At 44.5% G+C, this 25,849-nt stretch overlaps 1 protein-coding gene across 1 annotated transcript in view; it reads right to left on the bottom strand.

The window, feature by feature from the left end:
• The window catches only part of LOC311149922 (plexin-A2-like), a 221,719-nt gene that overhangs the window by 176,922 nt on the left and 18,948 nt on the right, over nucleotides 1–25,849 (bottom strand). Inside the window, exons 2-3 of the mRNA XM_084187151.1 lie at nucleotides 23,412–24,771; nucleotides 14,455–14,637 (exon numbers count right to left, since the gene is read on the bottom strand). Coding sequence (XP_084043277.1) covers nucleotides 14,455–14,637; nucleotides 23,412–24,635 — 1,407 coding nt within the window. The 5' untranslated portion in view covers nucleotides 24,636–24,771. The remainder of the gene's footprint in view (nucleotides 1–14,454; nucleotides 14,638–23,411; nucleotides 24,772–25,849) is intronic.

Raw genomic sequence — 25,849 nt, 5'->3', positions numbered from 1 at the left:
AGTATAGAGTAGGACAATTATTCTTTGTTCTTTATTTGGATCCCCATTAGCTGACACCTTAGTGACTCTTAGGGTCCAGAAAGATGCGGTACTAGATGCCTTGACATACTAGGATTGGGCAGCTAGAGGAAGCCATTGGAACTCCTCTGTGCCTACCTAGCTAACACCTAGCGAGCGCCAATCAATAGGGCCAACACAACAAACTGATAAGAATTTCTATGAATTTTTTAAATGTTCTCCCTGGGGTGGCTCCATTGGCTGCGGACTAAACAGGGATATTGATAAGCTGACGGCAGGGGTGGGCCAGCCTCCCAATACTACTGCTGCTGCTAGGTTGCATAATGTTCCCCGCATAATTTACATTGTGTTTTATTAAACATCAAATCAATTCCCACAATGTTTTTTTCCCCCTTTTCTCTTTATAATCAAATCAGAAAAAGGGCAAACTGAACAGCTTACAATGGAAAATGTAAAGGGAATGGGGAAATGTAGTAAGAGATTTTTGCATGTTTCATATTTGTTAAGCTTTAAAACAGGAAGACACGGATGTGTGTAGCCAGTGTTTGAAGTGGTTTCTCCAATCGGACACATGGAATGATTTGATTTGGATGGATGGTTGACATGACAGAAAGATATGCAGATATTTTCTTATCTAAAAGGTAGGTGAAATGTTTGCTTCAGTATACATTTCTCGAGCGCTAAAGTTATGTGAGTTCAAATAAAAAACAATAAAAAATAGTCTGGGTAGCCATTTGATTAGCTGTTCAGGAGTCTTATGGCTTGGGGTAGAAGCTGTTAAGAAGCCTTTTGGACCTAGACTTGACGCTCCGGTACCGCTTGCTGTGCGGTAGCAGAGAGAGAGTCTATGACTAGGGTGGCTGGAGTCTTGGCAATTTTTAGGGCCTTCCTCTGACACGGGACTCACACATTTTCTGCTTGGTTTAGGCTACAGAGAAAGGCATTGAAAGAAAGAAATGGCTTGTGACAATAGGCCTATAGTAAAAGGCGTGTTGTGTTGTGTTGGGTGAAGTCTGCTATATTTTGAAAACTGCTGGTGAAAGTGTTGTGTTTATGAGGAGTGTTGTTGCACACGCATATGCAGTAAGCTGTTTCCTGCAGATCTCAAAAGGTAAAATTGTGAACCCGTGACCCAAATGTATCACATAAAATGTATATGTCGTATCTCACAATCGATTGGGCTTCCCGAATTTAGTATGTTCACTGTGACAGAGGGTTGATTTATTTTTGTAGATTTGCTGTATTCCACAAAGTTCTATCTAGTGCTGCAGTGAGTGGGAGGGGCGCATAACCTTGTGGCATAGCTCTCGCTTTAGCGCTACCTCACTCTCCTTGAGTGAGAGAGGTGCACACTTTGACAGACAGGCCAACACTAAGTCAGAGAGGTTTAGGCACTTAGACACATTTCAGAAATTTACCGTTGTTCCCCTTTAAGGCACAATTACTCACAGACCTCCACAAGACCAGTACTGTGGGAGCTTAGCGAGAGTCTTGACCAGCATTAAACCCTCAAGGCTCTCTCAGCTCTCCTTCTCCCTCTCTCTCTCGCTATGTGAATTGTGCAAATAAAAGTTTTTTTTTAATTCAGTTTTCTCTCTCTCTGTCTCCTTCTCTCTCTCTCTCTCTCTCTCTCTCTCTCTCTCTCTCTCTCTCTCTCTCTCTCTCTCTCTCCTCTTTGCTTCCTCTAACTTTATTTATTTTCTCAATATTTTATATTTACTGTAGGCAAGGTAAATAATGCTGGCATCAACTGAATTTCTGGCTCAGTCAACAGGAAAATATGCTGAAGAATTGGTACGTTATGTTATTTTCCCTGAGTAAGGCTTAATTAATTTACCTTCAGAAATTAAGTCCAATTACAGTACGCAGTCAACAGGGTCATTTGTTTCAAAACATACAAAATACAACCCTGCCAATAATAAATATGAAAATAAGCGCTTCTGTTCTGAGAGATGTAGAAATGTAGTAGGATTTATATATATATATATACAGTGGGGAGAACAAGTATTTGATACACTACCGATTTTGCAGGTTTTCCTACTTACAAAGCATGTAGAGGTCTGTAATTTTTATCATAGGTACACTTCAACTATGAGAGACAGAATCTAAAACAAAAATCCAGAAAATCACATTGTATGATTTTTAAGTAATTCATTTGCATTTTATTGCATGACATAAGTATTTGATACATCAGAAAAGCAGAACTTAATATTTGGTACAGAAACCTTTGTTTGCAATTACAGAGATCATACGTTTCCTGTAGGTCTTGACCAGGTTTGCACACACTGCAGCAGGGATTTTGGCCCACTCCTCCATACAGACCTTCTCCAGATCCTTCAGGTTTCGGGGCTGTCACTGGGCAATACAGATTTTCAGCTCCCTCCAAAGATTTTCTATTGGGTTCATTTCTGGAGACTGGGTAGGCCACACCAGGACCTTGAGATGCTTCTTACGGAGCCACTCCTTATTTGACCTGGCTGTGTGTTTCGGGTCGTTGTCATGCTGGAAGACCCAGCCACGACCCATCTTCAATGCTCTTACTGAGGAGGTTGTTGGCCAAGAACTCGCGATACATGGCCCCATCCATCCTCCCCTCAATACGGTGCAGTCGTCCTGTCCCCTTTGCAGAAAAGCATCCCCAAAGAATGATGTTTCCACCTCCATGCTTCACGGTTGGGATGGTGTTCTTGGGGTTGTACTCATTCTTCTTCTTCCTCCAAACACAGCGAGTTGAGTTTAGACCAAAAAGCTCTATTTTTGTCTCATCAGACCACATGACCTTCTCCCATTCCTCCTCTGGATCATCCAGATGGTCATTGGCAAACTTCAGACGGGCCTGGACATGCGCTGGCTTGAGCAGGGGGACCTTGCGTGCGCTGCAGGATTTTAATCCATGACGGCGTAGTGTGTTACTAATGGTTTTCTTTGAGACTGTGGTCCCAGCTCTCTTCAGGTCATTGACCAGGTCCTGCCGTGTAGTTCTGGGCTGATCCCTCACCTTCCTCATGATCATTGATGCCCCACGAGGTGAGATCTTGCATGGAGCCCCAGACCGAGGGTGATTGACCGTCATCTTGAACTTCTTCCATTTTCTAATAATTGCGCCAACAGTTGTTGCCTTCTCACCAAGCTGCTTGCCTATTGTCCTGTAGCCCATCCCAGCCTTGTGCAGGTCTACAATTTTATCCCTGATGTCCTTGCACAGCTCTCTGGTCTTGGCCATTGTGGAGAGGTTGGAGTCTGTTTGATTGAGTGTGTGGACAGGTGTCTTTTATACAGGTAACGAGTTCAAACAGGTGCAGTTAATACAGGTAATGAGTGGAGAACAGGAGGGCTTCTTAAAGAAAAACGAACAGGTCTGTGAGAGCCGGAATTCTTACTGGTTGGTAGGTGATCAAATACTTATGTCATGCAATAAAATGCAAATTCATTACTTAAAAATCATAAAATGTGATTTTCTGGATTTTTGAGATTCCATCTCTCACAGTTGAAGTGTACCTATGATAAAAAGTACAGACCTCTACATGCTTTGTAAGTAGGAAAACCTGCAAAATCGGCAGTGTATCAAATACTTGTTCTCCCCACTGTATATATACATATAAATATATAACTCAGTGAAGCACAACATGTTTACGACATGTGATTCAGTCTTTTGGGGTTTAGTTTACCATACTGGCACAGACGCCATATAGCAGAGCTAGCCTATATCTCTACAGTCTTAAGGACTGAGCACTATCCATCTGTAATCATAATAATAGTAATGAGTATTTCTCTCTTTTTGTTAGATGATCATAGCTTAAAATTTTTCCTTCAAGTCATTTGCGGATAAAAGAGAAAGGAATTAAAATAAACAGAGAGAGAAACAGATTGAGGGAAAGAGAAAGAGAGCTATTTGAATGTGAGTAATGAAATAGGTGTTTTCATAAGGGCATTGAGCCACGTCGTCCGAGCTGTCTGAACACCTCTCCTCTACAAAGCTGCCTGCTGAGCTCATCTCCTCACCACTTGAAAGAACTGGAAAACTGTTTGCTGGGATTTGTGAGAGGTGAGGCAAACAGGCAACAAGAGACTGAGAAGTATCAGGTAATGACAGTGCTATTCGTCTGCTATCCACTTAGGATGTTGTAGTCATCTTTGGGTTCTACAGTAATTTTTCATTTTTTGGGAAGCTAAGCTAACCCTTCTGAAATGTGGTAATTTAAAGACCTTCAACTCTCCCTCCTTCCATGAGAAATTGTGCCAAGGTGATTCACTTTCCCGGCAAGGTAGGAAGGTGTGCTTTCTTTCCTTGCAGCTGCCAATTTCTGCAGGCAATTCTCCCTGTTATTGCCACTGGGTGAATTGTGGCTGGATTGCTAAGTGTGACATGATTAGGAATGCCTGCAATCTCACCCAGCCAGTCGTACATTTGGGGTTTTGGGGGGAGATATTGACAGCTGTCATTTACAGTACAACTGCTCACCTTGCTCCTGTTCTCTGTCATTTCACCCAGACAGACATTTACATTTCTAGTTTGACAGTCACACTCTTTCATTTATAAAAAACACACAAACCAAACAAAGCAAATGATTTAACAAGGCAATTATTTGTTCGACAGGGATTAATTGAACCCCACCATTACATATGAAAACAAAGTGCTGCAACTGCCATTATAAAAGACATTCAGAGGGAAGAGAGGAATTATTATGAAGACTGGGAATATACCTATTAGAAATTATGGGACTGCCAGCGTTTTCACCTGAAATGGTCTATTTCAAGTCAGTTCAAGTCAGACATTAATATTCAGACATTAACAATGATCAACATAAAATGTAGAACGTATTTGTAAAATGTGCAGTATGTGTGCCTAAGGGCACAGTGTGTGTGTGTGTGTGTGTGTGTGGACAGGTTGTAGTAGGACCTCTCCTGCTGGGCTCAGAGCTAGGCATGGTTCCCCTGAGGGGAAAGGATGGCTCTATTCAGTCCGTTGCCATGGGCCTCAGCTGTTGCTAGGGACATCATGTACCATGGTTTGACTGCAGCAGCTCCTGGCACTCTCTCTCTCTCTCTTTTTCTCTCTCGCGCTCATCCTCTCTTATCTGCTCTCTCCCTTTCTCTGTCTCTCTTTGTCTCTCTCTGTCTCGCTCTTTATCTCTCTCTCTTTCATCCTCTCTCTCTTATCCACTCTCTCTCCCTCTCTATCTGTCTCTCTCTTTATCTCACTTTCGCTCTCCCCCTCTCCCCCTCTCCCCCTCTCTACCTCCCTCCCCCTTTCCCTGCCTCCCTCCATCCCTTCCTACCTCACATGAGACCTGTCTACATCGGTGTATACCTCATTAAGGTGACAGTAGAGGGGAGTCACAGCAAACAGAGGGAACAGAGGGTGAGGTCAGAGAGGAGAGGAGAGGAGAAAGGAGGATCTGTCCAGCTGATGGTGGACAAACAGCAGGCCAGCAGGTCACCTCACCTCTAACCACCAGGCCCTGGGCTGGCTGACACCCTGGGCTGAGACTGATATGAAACACACAGACCAGACCCAGGACCACGAAGATCCCTCACCCTGTTGCTCTCTGTTAGGAAATCTAATGCATGTAATAACACAGACCAGGCTGGCTCGGTAGCCAACCACACACACACACACGCACACACACACACAGGTCACATCTGGGGCGGTTCAGCTTGACAATACAGGCATTGCCTGCAAGTTGCTATGGGGAGAAGTGAGGGAGTCCAGTCCAATAGTCCTAGAGAGCAGCTGCCTCTGTGTGTTGTCCTCCGCATCCCTTTCAACTCCCCGGCCCTTTGTGTGCCACGTTCAGCTGCGCCCCACCACTGTGGACCCCGGTCCCCTCACCCCTCACCCCCATCCCATCACTCCCACAACCCCCTGTCACAGAGATGATGTGGCAGTGACCAGGTGAGTGGGCTGGGCGCCCGTGGTCATGCATGGTGTGTCAGTTAACCAGTTCAATGGGACAATGGCTCAATTTGTCCAATTTATGCCCCTGTCACACTCACAACCCATAAGGGGGTCGGGAGGGACGCACCTGAACCAGCCTTTCATGCTGGGACAATGTCCCTGTTCTCATTTGGTGCCAGGAACCCATCCGAACCAAATGTTGATTATCCAACAGAGCAGAGCGCGATGAAAATAATGAATTGGGACAAACGCAGGCACTCTACACATGGCTGGAGTTGTTAGACTGCTCTGTTCTCCATCTCTTGAGGCATGGTCTAGTGTCCATACTGGTCCAGACTCTCCATCCCTCACTTACTGCTGTAGTAGAGATGCTTTGAAAGGTGAATTATTACACAAAGACCATGCTGTGTGTCCTGTCAGCTACAACATGGGGAAGAACTGTAGGAGCTACCATTACGGAGTTCATTGGCATGGGCCTTCAAGGGCAACAATTATGGCTTGGCTGCACATCTTGATGCTATTTCCCAATGCAACTGGTTAATTATTGTACCCAGAAGAATCAAACTGAAGACCTCTGTAATGTGAGAAGCAGTACTAGGCCTATGATATTCCACCAGGGAATCTATCCGTTTGGTCTCAGGCTCAATACTACTTAACCCCTGACTCAGTACTAAGGAGCAGGGATGTGGAACCAACCTACATTGCTAGTATTCCCAGTTCCCCTCTCCATCCCTCTCTCCTCTGTTCTGGGATGGACCCTCAGAGAGAAAGAGTGTTCTGCTGGGGGCTCTTTAACCTCTCCATTCAACAGGGTTGTCTTTTCTGTCTCTTTCAACATCCCTTCTACATGTTCCTCTGCTTCCATCCCTGCCTGGCTATCAAAGGGAGCTCTGGTTTTCATCAAGCTGTCCACTCAGGAGGAAGCTTCTAACTGTAACCAGTGCCTGTAATCTGGTTCAAGTTATTAATTAACCTACCAGCGTGTTTACAAACACCACAGGAACAAGATCATCCACATGTATTGATCACATTATTATATATATATATTTTTAAATTTTGTTACTTACAGCCTTATTGTAACATTTATTAAATTAATTATATTCCTCATCAATCCACACACAATACCCCAAAATGACAAAGCGAAAACAGGTTTATAGAAATTTTAGCAAATGTATTAAAAATAAAAAAAACTGAAATAACTTACATAAGTATTCAGACCCTTTTCTATAAGACTCGAAATTGAGCTCAAGTTCATCCTGTTTCCATTGATCATCCTTGAGATGTTTCTACAACTTGAATGGAGTCCACCTGTGGTAAATTCAATTGATTGGACATGATTTGGAAAGACACACACCTGTCTATATAAGGTCCCACAGTTGACAGTGCATGTCAGAGCAAAAAACAAGCCATGAGGTCGAAGGAATTCTCCGTAGAGCTCCGAGACAGGATTGCGTCGAGGCACAGATCTGGGGAAGGGTACCAAAACATTTATTTCTGCAGCATTGAAGGTCCCCAGAACACAGTGGCCTCCATCATTCTTAAATGGAAGAAGTTTGGAACAACCAAGACTCTTCCTAGAGCTGGCCACCCGGCCAAACTGAGAAATTGGGGGAGAAGGGCCTTGGTCAGGGAGGTGACCAAGAACCCGATGGTCACTCTGACAGAGCTCCAGAGTTCCTCTGTGGAGATAGGAGAACCTTCCAGAAGGACAACAATCTGTGTAGCACTCCACCAATTTGGCCTTAATGGTAGAGTGGCCAGACGGAAGCCACTCCTCAGTAAAAGGCACGACAGCCCGCTTGGAGTTTGCCAAAAGGCACCTAAAGGACACTCAGACCATGAGAAACAAGATTATCTGGTCTGATGAAACAAAGATTGAACTCTTTGACCTGAATGCCTCTACGGTGAAGCATGGTGGTGGCAGCATCCACTGCTGTGGGGATGTTTGTCAGCGGCAGGGACTGGGAGACTAGTGAGGATCGAGGGAAAGATGAACGGAGCAAAGTAAAGAGAGATCCTTGATAAAAACCTGCTCCAGACCACTCAGGACCTCAGACTGGGGTGAAGGTTCACCTTCCAAAAAAATTACAATGACCCTAAGCACACAGCCCAAACAACACAGTAGTGGTCTCTGAATGTCCTTGAGTGGCCCAGTCAGAGCCCGGACTTGAACCCGATCAAACATCTCCGGAGAGACCTGAAAATAGCTGTCCAACGACGCTCCCCATCCAACCTGACAGACCTTGAGAGGATCTGCAGAGAAGAATGGGAGAAACTCCCCAAATACAGGTGTGCCAAGCTTGTAGCGTCATACCCAAGAAGACTCAAGGATGTAATCGCTGCAAAAGGTGCTTCAACAAGGTAAAGGGTCTGAATACTTATGTAAATGTGATATTTCAGTTTTTTTATTATTAATACATTAGAAAAAATGTCTAAAAACCTGTTTTTTCTTCGTCATTATGGGGTATTGTGTGTAGATTGATTAGAAAAAATTATATTTAATCAATTTTAGAATAAGGCTGTAATGTAACAAAATGTGGAGGTCTGAATACTTTCCGAATGCACTGTATGTGGATCATGTTAAAAATATTTGTTGGACTGATGTGATTAATAAGGAGCATCCAGACGCTGCACTTGATGCATTTTCTGAAATTGCTTCTTCCAATTATTGATAAACATGCACCTGTTAAGAAACTGATATTTACAACTGTTAAGGCTCCATGGATTGATGAGGAATTGAACAACTGTATGGTTGAAAGAGATGGGGCAAAAGGAGTGGCTAATAAGTCTGGCTGCACATCTGACTGGCTGACTTACTGCAAATTGAGGAATTATGTGACTAAACTCAACAAAAAGAAGAAGAAATTGTATTATGAAGCCAATATCAATTATAAAAACTTTCGAATACTTGATGTTGCCAATTATGTTAAAGATTATTTCATTGGCAAAGTGGGCAAACTTAGGCAGGAAATGCCAACTACGAACAGTGAGCCATTGTACTCATGCACACAAAAACAAATAATGAAAGAAAAGCATTGCAAGTTTGAATTTTGTGAAGTTAGTGTGGGAGAGGTGGATGACAAACCTCCTTGCATTGACAACTTAGATGGAAAGCTACTGAGGATGGTAGCTGACTCTATAGACATTCCTATCTGTCATATCATTAATCTGAGCCTAGAGGAAAGTCTTTGTCCTCAGGCCTGAAGGGAAGCCAAAGTCATTCCGCTACCCAAGAGTGGTAAAGCGGCCTACTGGTTCTAACAGCAGACCTATCAGCTTGCTGCCAGCTCTTAGCAAACTGTTTGAAAAAATTGTGTTTGACCAAATACAATGCTATTTCTCTGTAAACAAATTAACAACATACTTTCAGCATGCTTATAGGGAAGGGTACTCAACATACTGCACTGACACAAATGACTGATGATTGGTTGAAAGAAATGTATAATAAAAATATTGTGGGAGATGTACTGTTAGATTTCAATGCAGCCTTTAATATTATTGACCATAACCTGTGTTTGAGATTTAATGGAAGCTTCTCTAATGTCAAACATGTAAAGTGTGGTGTACCACAGGGCAATGCTCTAGGCCCTCTACTCTTTTCTATTTTTACCAATGACCTGCCACTGGCATTAAACAAAGCATGTGTGTCCATGTATGCTGATGATTCAACCATATACGCATCAGCAACCACAGCTAATGAAGTCACTGAAACCCTTAACAAAGAGTTTTGGTATGGGTGGCCAGTAATAAACTGGTCCTGAACATCTCTAAAACTAAGAGCATTGTAGTTGGTACAAATCATTCCCTAAGTTCTAGACCTCCGCTGAATCTGCTAATGAATGGTGTGGCTGTTGAACAAGTTGAGGAGACTAAATTACTTGGTGTTACCATAGATTGTAAACTGTCATGGTCAAAACATATAGATTCAATGGTTGTAAAGATGGGGAACGGTCTGTCCGTAATAAAGAGATGCTCTGCTTTTTTGACACCACATTCCACAAAGCAAGTCCTGCAGGCTCTAGTTTTATCTTATTAAAGATTATTGTCCAGTCATATGGTCAAGTGCTGCAAAGAAAGACCTAATTAAGCTGCAGCTGGCCCAGAACAGAGTGGCACGTCTTGCTCTTTGTTGTAATCAGAGGGCTAATATTAATACTATGCATGCCAGTCTCTCTTGGCTAAGACTTGAGGAAAGATTGACTGCGTCACTTCTTGTTTTTATAAGAAACATTAATGTGTTGGAAATTCCATATTGTTTGCATAGTCAACTTACACACATCACTGACACACACACTTACCTCACCAGACATGTCACCAGGGGTCTTTTCACAGGCCACAGGTCCAGAACAAATTCAAGGAAACTTACAGTATTATACAGAGCCATGAGTGCATGGAACTCCCTTCCATCTTATATAGCGCAAGTGAACAGCAAACCTGGTTTCAAAAAACACTTAAAGCAACACCTCACGGCACAACGCCTCTCCCCATGTGACCTCCTTGTTATGTGTATGTACTGACATGTATGTGTAACTGATAGATGCACACACACATACTACATGTTAATGTTTTAAATGTATGTAAATTGTAAAGTATTTTGTCTTTAATGTCTCCCCCCCCCCCCCCCCCCCCCACTACCACCACCTTTTAACCCCTGTCCTTCCATCTTGCCCCCAACTAACACCTGCCTGCCACCACACCAGTAGCACAATCCACCATCACTATCCTAGCCGGCGTCCCTTCGCCATGCTCCACCACAGCCCAGGAAATAGCTACATAAACAGCAGGATCTATTCTATAGGGAGAGAGGGAAGCAAAGAGAGAGGGGGGGGGGGGGGGGGTGTGTGGATTGAATGGGGAAGCGGTGAAGGAAGGTGTGTGTGTGTATGTGTCAGGGGGAGGGGGTTCTTTGGGAAGGAAGCCAATCCAATTACAGGCAGCGGTGCAGACGAGCCCTGGTTCCTGGTTCAGCTGCACTAAAGTCTCTTTCTCCTCCTCTCCTCTCCCCTTCCTCTTCTCTCCCTCTCACTCTTCCTCTACCTCCCTCTCTCTCTCTCTCGCTCTCTCTCTACCTCCCTCTCTCACTCTTCCTCTACCTCCCTCTCTCACTCTCTGATCTGGGGGAGGGGAATGCAGTGGAATGCCAGCTTCCTTATGCAAGGATGAGGCTCCAGCACTGCTATGCTGTATCACCTCACCTACCATACATAACATCCTGCAAACCTATAGCCCTGTCCTGCTATGTAGTGCTGTGCACTGGTCCCCATGGCCTGCCTGGCAACAGCTTATCAGCCTGCTGCAGTGGGAAAAAGCAGAGCAGGGGCTGGGACTGCAGTGGAAGAGAGCAGGGGCTGGGACTGGGAGGCTGGGGCTGGGGCAGGGACTAGCGATCCTCTCCTCAGGTCCTCCATGCCTCCCGCCTGGGCGACACACAAGGGTGGAGTAGTGCTGAGCGATTAACAGAAATGTAGGTTATTTTTCGGTTTTTAAACAACAAATTGACCGATGTCGGTTAAATTATTTAAATTCCATTTTGTTCTTTATTTTCTTTCTGTGAGCTCAATGCACACATCGCACAATTTCTCAAGAGATTAATCAGATCCAGCCTGAACTGTGCGATGTAGTAGGGAGTTCCAACAGGCCAATATTCTACTTAGTTTAGCACATAAAACATGGTAATTAACTTAAATGAACATAATCCATTCCGCATCTACTTGTCCGGTCTGTGTTGCTTTTACGACTGCTACTATGGAAGAGAGAAGAGTGCGCTATCGTGAGGTTATATAGAGAGCAGCTGTTGCTTCGCAAGGTATTACTACCTGAAAATACATGATCTAAGTGACTGATAGTTGGTATTCAGCAGTCATTAAAAGTATGCCTTATTTACTTTGAAGAACTACAAAATAGTACATTTGTCAGACAGCATAGGCAGCAGCTCTATAGAGATGAGATGATGACTTGGAATTAAATAATAAAGTCATCAAATAAAACAAATGTAATATGCAAAACAACATTTTATTAAAGTAAAGTAATGTGAATAACTGATGGTTAATAAGTGATAAGCAGTAATGGGCAGTCACTACCATGATGGGACTTTTATCAATTGTTTTATTCTGCGTTGTTACAGCATTCAACCCACATCATGCATGTTTCTTTTTTTATAATCGAACCGAAACCGAACCGACCTCAAAAAGCACTAATCGCTTAGCACTAGGGTGGGGGTAACCCCCTAAACACACAGCCACCACACGCTACCAAGCAGCCTCATCCTCTCCCCTCTCTCTTTGTCATGAATGGATCAGACTCCATGCTTGAACAGGCTGAACATACAGGCTTCCAGGATTTTCTCTCCCAGTCAGGCAGCCAGTGAACCAGCCAGCCAGGCAGTAAGGCAGTGGACGGTGGAGCTGTGTCTCTCGCTGTGCCTCCTGATATCCTGGATAAATCCTCATCCATGCTATGGTTACTGTGGTAACAGTCATGATGCTGTGGATGTGAGAGAGGAGATGACGGTACCAGCACCAGACAGCCAGGCAGCCATGATGGTTCACTTTGCGTGGCATTGTCATACATGGAGACTGGGAGAGGATGTGAAGAGAAGACACATACTGTACAGTGGGGGGGGGAAGTATTTAGTCAGCCACCAATTGTGCAAGTTCTCCCACTTAAAAAGATGAGAGAGGCCTGTAATTTTCATCATAGGTACACGTCAACTATGACAGACAAAATGAGATTTTTTTCCTCCAGAAAATCACATTGTAGGATTTTAATGAATTTATTTGCAAATGATGGTGGAAAATAAGTATTTGGTCAATAACAAAAGTTTCTCAATACTTTGTTATATACCCTTTGTTGGCAATGACACAGGTCAAACGTTTTCTGTAAGTCTTCACAAGGTTTTCACACACTGTTGCTGGTATTTTGGCCCATTCCTCCATGCAGATCTCCTCTAGAGCAGTGATGTTTTGGGGCTGTCGCTGGGCAACACGGACTTTCAACTCCCTCCAAAGATTTTCTATGGGGTTGAGATCTGGAGACTGGTTAGGCCACTCCAGGACCTTGAAATGCTTCTTACGAAGCCACTCCTTCGTTGCCCGGTCGGTGTGTTTGGGATCATTGTCATGCTGAAAGACCCAGCCATGTTTCATCTTCAATGCCCTTGCTGATGGAAGGAGGTTTTCACTCAAAATCTCACGATACATGGCCCCATTCATTCTTTCCTTTACACGGATCAGTCGTCCTGGTCCCTTTGCAGAAAAACAGCCCCAAAGCATGATGTTTCCACCCCCATGCTTCACAGTAGGTATGTTGTTCTTTGGATGCAACTCAGCATTCTTTGTCCTCCAAACACGACGAGTTGAGTTTTTACCAAAAAGTTACATTTTCTACAAATTCCTTGGAGGGGGGGGAACTCTCCCCCTGTCACATTGCCATACCCTAGGTTTAGCTGAAATTACGACCCTGTCAGCAAGGCAGCCTCAACAGCTGTAAACACAGGGAGCTCTTCTAGATTACACATACATAATTTGGCTGTCACCGCACTTCAATACCCAAAAAGCCCTGACTGTGTAATACCAGGTTAACAATTGTATTATGATGAATTTGCCAACTTCTCCCACCACGCAACACGCTCCACTTTCTCCATCATCATTCAAATCTAACCATGCATAATAGCCACCTGAGCCACTACAGTAGGTGCTCTTTATGCTGCTTTGTTTTGGTGGCGGTGGGGTGAAATGTGACATTTGAGGACTGTCTGCCCTTAAAGCTACAGTCTAAGATCTGGGAATCTATTCAATTGTCATTTAAATTCTATTTTTTTCAAATCCCAGACTGTAGCTTTAACCGACATCATTGTCTGTTTGCTCCAGCAGAGACTGCAGGTCGGAGTTTGTGTGGGCCTGCTCTCTCTAGCCTCCCCTCTCTCTGTGTCTCAGGGAGATAGGTGCCTATTAAAATTAATGGGCCGGTGGAGGTTATTCAGCACGGCCACCACGGGCAGAGCTCATTCCACAAGGGGAACATAATTAGCACTACAGAGGAACGACACCCCCCCACACACACACACACCCTGCCACCCTACACCCCTGCCCACCTGCCCAACTGTCACAGGACCAGAAGCATTAAATATGGAGGAGAAAGGTTTATCTTCTCCTCACCACCATAATGTGCTCCATCCATTCAGTCCCTTGAATAGAATACTACCACTTCAGTGTCTGAGGACCAGTTAGTGGACAGACAGCCTGCTCAGTCTCCAGAGGCCACGGCTTCAACAGTGATGAAGTGCTTCACAATCACTTTAAATGAACCTTGAACTTGAACTGGGAGACGAGAATAGCTAGAGGACTTTTTCAATAGCTGAATGAGCTGGAGAAGACTGCACAGAACAGAGTGCAATTGAGAGGCGTCATCGATGGCCTATGCTCCCTAAAGAGCGATGTCCCTAGGTAAGTCAGTATTTTAGAAGTCCAAGCTGTGGCTGACGATAACTGATGGTAACTGACCATAACTGCCGGGAACTGACAGTAACGGTAACTTACCTTTTTGAGGCGTCCGCTCTTGGTACCGACGAAGGCCACACAGTATCCGTTGTAGACGTAGGAGGTGACGGAGGTCATGCGGTCCCGTGTCTCCGTGTAGAGGGTGTGTCCCGTCACCAGCTGAGAGCCACCAAGGGGCTGGTTGATGTCCAGACCACAGAACGAGTCATCGATGGGCACCGGCTGGAGGAGAGAGAGGAGAGAGAGAAGGGGTTAGATATGGGGAGGGAGGGAGGGAGGGAGGGAGGGAGGGAGGGAGGGAGGGAGAAAGAGATACTATAGAGAGAGGCAGGGTCAAAGGGTGAGAGAGTGAGGGTTCTATGAAGAGAGAGAGAGTAGGATCAGAGAGAGGTGGAGGTGTTATACTAGTGAATCCTGCTGTAGCCTACCAGACAGACGTTCTGCTGCCTTTCTGTTCCACTTGGTAGACATGTCTCTGCTGTGCTTGACCGAGCCCCACCTTGCACTCACCCTGCCTCATCACACAGGTATATGATAACTTCAGGGCAAGAGGAGGAGAGCATGCTAACTTCTACCATACAGAGCTTCTCTACTCTGTACAGTGATGGAATGGAATGGACAGGTAAACAATAACTAGAGAATCTGACTTGTGACCTGACTTTCGCCCATCCAAGAGAAAAATGACCTGTCAAAATGACTGATAAAATCTCCTTCTCTACAGAAATATAAGAAACTACGCAGAATCCCGACGGTGCCATCAAAATATTTCAAACTCTCCTTAGTTGGGAATGGAATCAGAGGAGGGAGGGGCTAGGCTGTGGTGGTGATCCAGGTCAGGCCAGAGTGTGAGTGGCGGTGACAGTGGAGGAGGGATGGTGGCCTCAAAGTGCCATATAGAGTAAATGAGATGGCCAGGAGAGGGCTGGGGCTGGGAGGAGCATCATTCAGAGATATCAGGGCAGACAGACAGACAGACAGACAGACAGGCAGGCAGGCCAGGGCACAATGATCACTGACAGTGTGTATGTGTGTGTGTGTGTGTGTGTGTTGTGTGTGTGTTATTACAGATCAGGGCCGGGGACAGCCACACTGATCACTGACACACAGCCACTACAGCCCCAGGACCCGTCCTCCCTCGCTGCACTACACAACGCTACACTCGTAAAACCTTTACAACCAGCTCTGCTTTCCATGAGCGGAGCGAAAAGCAATAACGCTGATGGGCATAAACGCCTCAGCCTCGTAGGCGCGCCCTCTCAGTCCCAGCATAACCAACACCATTTCCTTTTATTCACAGCTCCCAAAATAGCATGGATGGAGGGGATGGAGAGATAGATAGTAGGCCCACTCCACTGTGATACAGGAGCTAAGCAGGAAAAAGGCAGCTAAATGCCTGTGATTAGCTGTGCTTATGTCTCTTAAACGGGGAAGGTAGAACATGTCTAAAATGATTAGAGCTGGTTTCTGTTTCTGCGTGCCGTGGAGTGGCCTTATCTAGGGATCTGTGTCTGTCACAGACAGAGAGAAACAGTCTGAATCAGATGAGCGATCTACAGTGGGAGCTATAAAAAGAAGCCTGAGAAACTAGCGTGTGTGACTGTGTCAGACACTAACTTATCAATAACTACTCCCGCAGACACCAATGGCATGTACAGACCGACACAGACTTTGCATCTGTTCCAAGGAGTCTCAGTCTGAGCATTTGGTTCTGATTATATCTAAATTGTTTGGATGATGTAGGTTTGGCTGCAAACCTAAATCCCTTTGGATCTCATGTAGTCGTGTTTTCCAAAAGCACCTTACTATGGATTGTGGGGGTTTATTGTTTATGGTCTATATACCAGGGATGGGCAACTTTAATAGGGATGTGGGACACAAAAAATCTGAACTCATCATCATACAAAACATTACGAACACCTGCTCTTTCCATGACATAGACTGACCAGGTGAATCCAGGTGAACGCTTTGATCCCTTATTGATGTCACTTGTTAAATCCACTTCAATCAGTGTAGATGAAGGGGAGGAGACAGGTTAAAGAAGGATTGTTAAGCCTTGAGATAACTGAGACATGGATTGTGTATGTGTGCCATTCAGAGGGTGAATGGGCAAAACAAAAGATTTAAGTGCCTTTGAACTGGGTATGTTAGAAGGTACCAGGCGAACTGGTTTGTGTCAAGAACTGCAAAGCTGCTGGGTTTTTCACGCTCAACAGTTTCCCGTGTGTATCAAGAATGTTCCACCACCCAAAGGACATCCAGTCAACTTGACACAACTGTGGGAAGCATTAGATTCAACATGGGCCAGCATCCTTGTAGAATGCTTTCGACACCTTGTAGAGTCCATGCCCTGACGAATTGAGGCTGTTCTGAGGGCAAAAGGGGGGGTGCAACTCAATATTAGGAAGGTGTTCCTAATGTTTGGTATACTCAGTGTATAAAGTGCATTTGGAAAGTATTCAGACCCCTTGACTTTTTCCACATTTTGTTACATTACAGCCTTATTGTACACACAATTCCCCATAATGACAAAGCAAACACAGGTTTTTAGATTCCTTTGCAAATGTATTACAAATAAAAAACGGAAATATCATATTTACATAAGTATTCAGACCCTTTACTCAGTACCTTGTTGAAGCACCTTTGGCAGCGATTACAGCCTTGAGTCTTCTTGGGTATGACGCTACACGTTTGGCACACCTGTATTCTTCTCTGCAGATCCTCTCAAGCTCTGTCAGGTTGGATGGGGAGCGTCGCTGCACAGCTATTTTCAGGTCTCTCCAGAGATGTTCAATCGGGTTCAAGTCCGGGCTCTGGATGGGCCACTCAAGGACATTCAGAGACTTGTCCCGAAGCCACTCCTGCAAGCCACTCCTGTCTTGGCTGTGTACTTAGGATTGTTGTCCTGTTGGAAGGTGAACCTTCGCTCCAGTCTGAGGTCCTGAGTGCTCTGGAGCAGGTTTTCATCAAGGATCTATCTGTACTTTGTTCCGTTCATCTTTCCCTCAATCCTCCGTTCATCTTTCCCTCGATCCTGACTAGTCTCCCAGTCTCTGCCGCTGAAAAACATCACCACAGCATGATGCTGCTACCACCATGCTTCACCGTAGAGATGGTGCCAGGTTTCCTCCAGACGTGACGCTTGGTATTCAGGACAATCTTGGATTCATCAGACCAGAGAATCTTGTTTTTCATGGTCTGTCCTTTAGATGCCTTTTGGCAAACTCCAAGCGGGCTGTCATGTGCCTTTTACTGAGGAGTGGCTTCCGTCTAGCCATAAAGGCCTGATTGGTGGTGTGCTGCAGAGATGGTTGTCCTTCTGGAAGGTTTTCCCATCTCCACAGAGGAACTCTGGAGCTCTGTCAGAATGACCATCGGGTTCTTGGTCACCTCCCTGACTAAGGCCCTTCTCCCCCGATTGCTCAGTTCGGCCAGCTCTAGGAAGAGGCTTGGTGGTTCCAAACTTCTTCCATTTAAGAATGATGGAGGCCACTGTGTTCTTTGGGACCTTCAATGCTGCAGACATTTTTTGGTACCCTTCACCACACCTGTGCCTCGGAGCTCTACGGACAATTCCTTCGACCTCATGGCTTGGTTTTTGCTCTGACATGCACTGTCAACTGTGGGACCTTATATAGACAGGTGTGTGCCTTTCCAAATCATGTCCAATCAATTGAATTTACCACAGGTGGACTCCAATCAAGTTGTAGAAACATCTCAAGGATGATCAATGGAAACAGGACGCACTTGAGCTCAATTTCGAGTCTCATAGCAGAGGGTCTGAATACTTATGTACAGTAAATAAGGTATTTCTGTTTTTTATATTTATATTTAATAAATTAGCAAACATTTCTAAAAACCTGTTTGCGTTTTGTTTTCAGCAGAAGCTGAAGCTCAGCTGGGTCATGCAGCAAGACAATGATCCAAAACACACAATCAAGTCTACATGAAAATGGCTAAATAGCAACAAATTTGAAGTTTGAGAATGGCCTAGTCAAAGTCCAGACCTAATTCCAATTGAGATATTATTGAGTGTAAGTGTGAAATTACTTTTTCACACAGGGGCATTGGGTGTTGAAATCAAATCAAATTGTATTCGCCACATGCGCTGAATACAACATTACAGTGAAATGCTTACTTACAAGCCCTTAACCAACAAACCAGTTTTTTATTTAAAAACAAAAACAAAACAAAAAAAACAAAAAACAAGTGTTAATAGATAAGTTAAAAATTAAAAAATTAAAATAGCAAAAGTGTTGCATAAATGAAATAATTATGTAATTGTTGTGTTATTTGTTCACTCAGGTTCCCTTTATCTAATATAAGGTTTTGGTTGAAGATCTGATAACATTCAGTATCAAAAATATGCAAAAGTAGAGAAAATTAGAAAGAGGACAAATACATTTTCACGGCACTACAGTATATATTATTATTTGTATTTCATTTTGGGGAAATTGGTCCGTGGGCCTACAAAAGTGGGGCCAGGCCACCAGTTGCCCATTCCTGGTTTATAGCAGTAAATTATTTCACTCTGGGATTAATCTGGTGCTAACAACATTGATTATCATTGCCAGAGTTGTGCTCTATAAATAGAATACCCCAATGACTGGTGGCATTAATCGATATTTAAGAATCACATAGCAGATCAAATGGACAGGGGGAGGGTGGTATATCCATGTCTGAACTTCAGATTTGTTCAGGCTTGTCTACTATTATGGTGATATTTTTTATACAAGATTATGTCTCAAATGCAAACAATGTTGATAGTAAAGTGAAGGTTACATTCACAGTTAAACATAGTTAAACTTCCTAAAGCAGAATCAGATGTGTGGACACTGATGTGAACAATAAGTGTCTGATTAGCCTTTCACACGGTCCCCCTCAACCTCCTGACCTCTAATTCCCATTACTACACTATGGGAAGCCCTAGCTAGGTGACATGGATGTGGACACGGGTTCATCTCCATCTCAGGAGACCGTCAGGATCAATAGTGGACCCTCCTATTTAGACACACATGCTTGTGAGTATGGTTGAGTAGCCAATGACCATGGAGAGAGAAAGAGAGAGTGACACCAGCTGAATATGTGAGCCCCATCAGTGTTACTCCACATACACAGGAAGGCGTGGTATGACTGTGAGCTTCCAGACAGTATAGACCAAGTCTGACCTTCACGTAAAGTTTTTTTTTTCAATACATTTTCGCTACAAGAGTTTATTTTAACATTCAGGACTAGTGTATTGAGAACATTTATTTATTTTCCCTTTAGGAAAGTAGCTGTGCATAGAACCTCAAGCCTCTATTAGAAAAACAACCATGCCGCTTGAGGGAGATTGAAAGAAAACACAGTCAAGGTTAGCATACCAGAGGACATATGCAGCTGTTGGGGTGTAATGTGTATGGGCTTTCAGAGTTCTTCATCTGTTGACGTCTATCTGCATAATCCATTAAACACCATTGATTCATTGACCAGTCATTGACAGACAGCAAGAAATAGTATTTACATGCTACATCTCTTTATCTGCTGGGCTAGCCACTAGACACATTTCCTTGGCTAGCAGAGAACAGAGGAGAGGAGGGTTAATACTATGGAATGCAGCTCGGAGTACTTAAGGAACATTCTTAATGAGGGCTGCTGAACTGAAAGAGATAGGAGAGAATGGTATAGGAGGTCTAGGTAGTGATGATGGTCCCACTGGGGGCTGAAAGCAGATTCTCCTGGGCCCAGCTTTTCAAATGTTATCTATCTGGATTTCACCTACCGGATAGGATTAAATAGAAATATAATGAATAGAATGGACAAATCATTGACTTGAATGGGGACTCATTGACTTGAATGGGGACTATACATTTAATCCTATCCGGTAAGTGAAATCCAGATAGATAACTTTTGAAAAACTGGGCCCTGAGGACTAGAGAGGCTATAGTAGATCTGATCTGACTCCCACGGTGAGAGAGTGAAAGCCTTTACATCCTCCCCTCTCTCTCTCTCTCTCTCTCTCTCTCTCTCTCTCTCTCTCTCTCTCTCTCTCTCTCCCTCCTTCCCTATCTCCCTTCCCCACTTCGCTCTCTCTCTCCCTCCCTCTCTCCCCCTCCTTCGCTCTCTCCCCCTCCTTCGCTCTCTCCCCCTCCCTCCCTCTCCCCCTCCCTCCCTCTCTCACCCTCCCTCTATCTCTCTCTCTCTCTCTCTGTGGTGCTAATGAAACCGAACAGTGCAGACCCCAGATAACGTCTCCCTCCGCCTGACAATCACCTCTGACATTGCACTAATGGGGAATTTAGTGATGTTAATAAAAGCGGTCAATAGAGTGCCCCGGGGGGACTAGTACAAAGGCAACCACACACTTCTGATCTCGCCGGGGATATCATTAATAAGTCAAAAAATATATAATCCTCTGTATACCCCAAACCCATCCCCCGGCCCACACATACACTACATACAGTCATTAACATAAACACAGACTCACAGAAGACACACAAAAGACACACACACACACTTTCGAAATGAGACACTTGCACTCGAAGGCAATCACTAACAAGCATGCCTAGCCTATAGTCTTCGCACACAGACATGTACACCCTACATGTCGTAGAGACTAAACACTTAGGCCTATAGTCATTAGTGTTCATAATTCCCCTTTTAATTCATATTAGCAATTAAAGACCAAAGACATGGAGGAGCAGGCAGGACAGACGCCTTGTGGGACTGAATTAAAATAAGGAAACAGAACTGTGGCTGACAAGATGCTACTGTAGATATGTGGCTTCGTATTAGAGAACAGGGATTTCAGAGAGGAGGGGATGGCTTGTGATCTGGCTGCTGGCACACTAAATGAGCTTGCCTTCTCTCTTTCTTTCCCTCCCTCTCGCGCTCTCTCTCGTCTGCTCTCTTTCTCCCCATCTCCTCCCCCTTCTCCCTCCCCATCTTCGAGGGCAAAGAGTGTTTATTTGGATTGCATTGGAGTAGAATATAATCACTTTTGTGGTTGCCAAGGAAAATAAATCCCCTCCTTAATTTGTGAATATTTCTCAGTCATTCAGATAGTCTTTAATGTGCCTGTTCTGCTCCCCGGAGCTGCAAAACAATTCATCCTAATTACACGTAGTGTGAGAATGATATGATAAAGGGAAATGTTGTATCCCTGCAAAGTAGAGCAGTCAAAGGCAGTTATCTTGATTGCTGTGTTTGTTATTATTTTGACTGTGTGCATCCACCATAGTTCCTCTCAGACTCAACCTTGTGGTTTCTAGGGTCATTGGTGAGCTGTGGTTGCTTCCCTGTTGTTTAATGTCTAGAGGAAACATTAGAGCTGTAGCCTGAAATCCAGACTTGTTTTGTGCTAACATTCCACTCCTTGTACTCCGTGTAATATGCCAAATATGGAGTGGCAAGGAGTGGAATGTTAGCACAAACAGACTGGTACACATGCTATTAGAGCTGAGTTTAGCTGAGGAATGGCTCTGTAAGCTATTACCAGCGGTAACCTCAGTAGACTACAGTCAGTGTAAAATGTAAATGAATTATTCTGCTGGCTTTCTACATTGAACTGAGGCTGATGAGAACTCCCAGTGGAAGGGAGCTGTCTGCTTCTTGGTAAGTGAAAGTTGAGGTGTGAATGGAAACAGAGGCTGAATAATGATGTCTGGTTTGGTTTCACTGTATTAATATCTACAATAGCCTTGGACTTGCACTGTGTAAGATGAGTCTAGCACTATTGTACATTGTTCTCTGTAGAAATGGTAACATACCATGACTCTACTGAGCCAAAATGGACATTGTATGATTACAGAGAGAGAAATATGCACTATTTACAGTATGTGCTTGAACTTTGCACTATTTACAGTATGTGTTTGAACTATGCACTATTTACAGTATGTGTTTGAACTATGCACTATTTACAGTATGTGTTTGAACTATGCACTACTTACAGTATGTGAGTTTGAACTATGCACTACTTACAGTATGTGAGTTTGAACTATGCACTATTTACTGTATGTGTGTTTGAACTATGCACTATTTACAGTATGTGTTTGAACTATGCACTATTTACAGTATGTGTTTGAACTATGCACTATTTACAGTATGTGTTTGAACTATGCACTATTTACAGTATGTGTTTGAACTATGCACTACTTACAGTATGTGAGTTTGAACTATGCACTACTTACAGTATGTGAGTTTGAACTATGCACTATTTACTGTATGTGTGTTTGAACTATGCACTATTTACAGTATGTGTTTGAACTATGCACTATTTACAGTATGTTAGTTTGAACTATGCACTATTTACAGTATGTGTTTGAACTATGCACTATTTACAGTATGTGTTTTGAACTATGCACTATTTACAGTATGTGTTTGAACTATGCACTATTTACAGTATGTGTTTGAACTATGCACTATTTACAGTATGTGTGTTTGAACTATGCACTATTTACAGTATGTGTTTGAACTATGCACTATTTACAGTATGTGTTTGAACTATGCACTATTTACAGTATGTGTGTTTGAACTATGCACTATTTACAGTATGTTGTTTGAACTATGCACTATTTACAGTATGTGTTTGAACTATGCACTATTTACAGTATGTGTGTTTGAACTATGCACTATTTACAGTATGTGTTTGAACTATGCACTATTTACAGTATGTGTTTGAACTATGCACTACTTACAGTATGTGAGTTTGAACTATGCACTATTTACAGTATGTTTGAACTATGCACTATTTACAGTATGTGTTTGAACTATGCACTATTTACAGTATGTATGTTTGAACTATGCACTATTTACAGTATGTGTTTGAACTATGCACTATTTACAGTATGTGTTTGAACCATGCACTATTTACAGTATGCGTTTCTCTGTAATTCTGTAACCTCTGAAAGGGCCTTATTCAACTCACCGTCTTGGTGCACTGCATGTGCTTCCCCAGCAGTGTGTGTGTGTGTGTGTGTGTGCATGCATGCATCCTTGCGTGCGTCTCCTCTGTAACTCACCGCTTTAGTGCACTGCACGTCTTTCCCCAGAAGCCAGTTGAGCTCCAGGTTGCCCTCTCCCTGGTAGCAGGACTGCAGGCGCTCCTTGATGCGGGCGTTGATGTCCTTGATGGTGAACACGCAGAGCGCCGAGTCATCTGGCGGCTGGTGGTACTGCTTCTGGCCCTTGGAGAACACGGTGAAGAGCACGTCGTCCGTAGCACTGATGTTCAGCGAGGCGGCCAGCACGCGGCCCGGCTTGGCTAGGTAGGCGGCCTGCAGGAGACGGTACTCCACGCCGTTCCTCACGCAGCCCACGGGTAAGGAGACGTACGAGTGGAACTTGTGGTCGTCCTTGCAGAGGCGTACGATGCGCGAGGTGTAGAAGAGATCGTTGGAGGATCCACCTGATGACATGCTGTTCTCCGGTGTCTCGGGCTGGACGGTCAGGAAATAGACGAAGGATCCGCTGGCGAAGCCGTACACATAGTAGATGTCGAAGTGGTACACCAGCGCCAGCGTGTCTGACGGGATCTTTATCAGAGATGAAACGAAGTCCGTGTGGAGCTCGTAGTCTAGCATGGCTGAGGACTCTGGGTCGCGTGGCAGCTTACGGCTAGAAATGGTAGGGAAGTAGTCCTGCTTGCCGTCTACTGCCGTCCCGATGAAGAGAGTCCCGTCCTGGCCATGGGAGGGCACGATGACCCCGTACATGGTGCCTGTCTGGTTGACGCTGGAGAGGTAGTGCTCTTTCTTATGGGATGGCTCCACTAGGATAAACAGGTCGTCCAGACGAAGGAGTTTACAGACTCCCTGGTAGAGGCTACCGCAGGCCAACAGGCGGTTCTGGCTGTAGTCTATGAGGAGCAGCTTGTTGACGTTGTTAGTGGAGGTCAGGGGTTCAGAGCAGGGCTGGACGATGAGGGGTGGGTAGCAGGCCTTGTTATCATCCTCAGGGCCTGTGTCGTGGGACACCATCAGGGTCAGGTTGCCTGATAGCTTGTAGACACGGTTGACTGCTCCGATGTAGAGCGCCCCCGTTGTCTGGTGGACCGTCAGATGGTTGAAGGCCCACTCCCGGCGCTCTGGGTGGAAGCTGGTGAAGGTGGTCTGGCCTTGGCACACGGTGGCAGCGACAGCTAACACCCAGCAGCCCAGCATGGCCAGCACAGCGCCCCCTCTAGGGCCCGCTGGGAATGTCCTGCCGCTGTATTGTGTGACCCGCCGCGACCGCCGGCCCTCCATACCTCTAGGGGCTCTGCAACAAGGCAACAGCAGACTGAACAGGGGTAGGATGGAGGAGGAGTGGGAGGGAGGCTACCTTCCTCTTTGTGTTCTCAAAGGTTCACGCTTTTATCTTCACCAGGGTCTTCACATGTTTCTGAAAGAGAGAAAGAGAGAGAGGTGGGTGAATAAACGAAAGTTAGCACATTGTGACTCACACTCACAGTCAAAGGGGAAGCAGATAAAAACTGACGGAAAATGCATTTCATTCGGTTCCTCCTGCTGCTTTAGAAGGTCAGGAGTTCACCCTGGCCAAGGCGATGAGTTAGGGAACAGTAGAATGAATGCTGACAGAAGACATTGGCAGAAAACCTTTATCGCCACATTCCAGAGGAGTTGCTGGACAGGATAGGTCTGATAGGACAATGAAGGAAAGTGAGCAGGTTATGGCTAACGGAAATTAGCATGACTTGAGTCCTGCTGCCTAGCTGCCTCATCAGGCCTCAAACACTGAGACAGTGGGTTTCTAAGAACAGCACAAAACAATGGACTGCCCAGGGCGCCACATTTCACAGATCAAGCTTCACCATGCGCTGAAATGAGTCATACTACTTAGTGTCATCCACACATCAGAGAAGCACACTTCAGGCTAGAGCTCTATAAACCACGGAGCCACTTATTTAATGCTATAATGAACAGATGCCATGGGTCAAATAATAAAAGGAAGAGGCAAAAAAAATCTTGACATTTAAACCGAGGTTTTACGGTCTTAAGTATTCCAGCTAGAGAAAGACTTACGAGGATACAGCACAGCTAAAAACCAAAGGAATGATAAATACATATATTGGGCTCATATTACCCTAAATCTATTTCTGGGAAGGAAGCATTAGCATTGCCATCTCATTTCGGTTCTAACCCCCTCCTCCCATATGACTCCTCTATCCATGCTACTAATTTCCAATCTAACTGTGAAAACATACATCAAGGAAAGTTTGCAATTTATGTAACAATGCTTTGCAGACTGGCTGCATAGATTTCATCCCCACCACCATGTTATAAATCAAGAGAGAGAGAGAGAGAAGAGAGAGAGAGAGAGAGAGAGAGAGAGAGAGAGAGAGAGAGAGAGAGAGAGAGAGAGAGAGAGAGAGAGAGAGAGAGATGGGGAGAGAAAGTGAGAGAGAAAGAAAGGGGGAGAGATATAAAGAGAGTGAGTGAGATGGGTAGAGAAAGGGAGA

This window comes from Coregonus lavaretus, assembly GCF_964263955.1.
Source record: "Coregonus lavaretus genome assembly, chromosome: 22".
NCBI lineage: Eukaryota > Metazoa > Chordata > Actinopteri > Salmoniformes > Salmonidae > Coregonus > Coregonus lavaretus.
The sequence above is the reverse complement of the archived record's forward strand: the minus strand, read 5'-3'. Positions and strand labels throughout refer to the sequence as shown.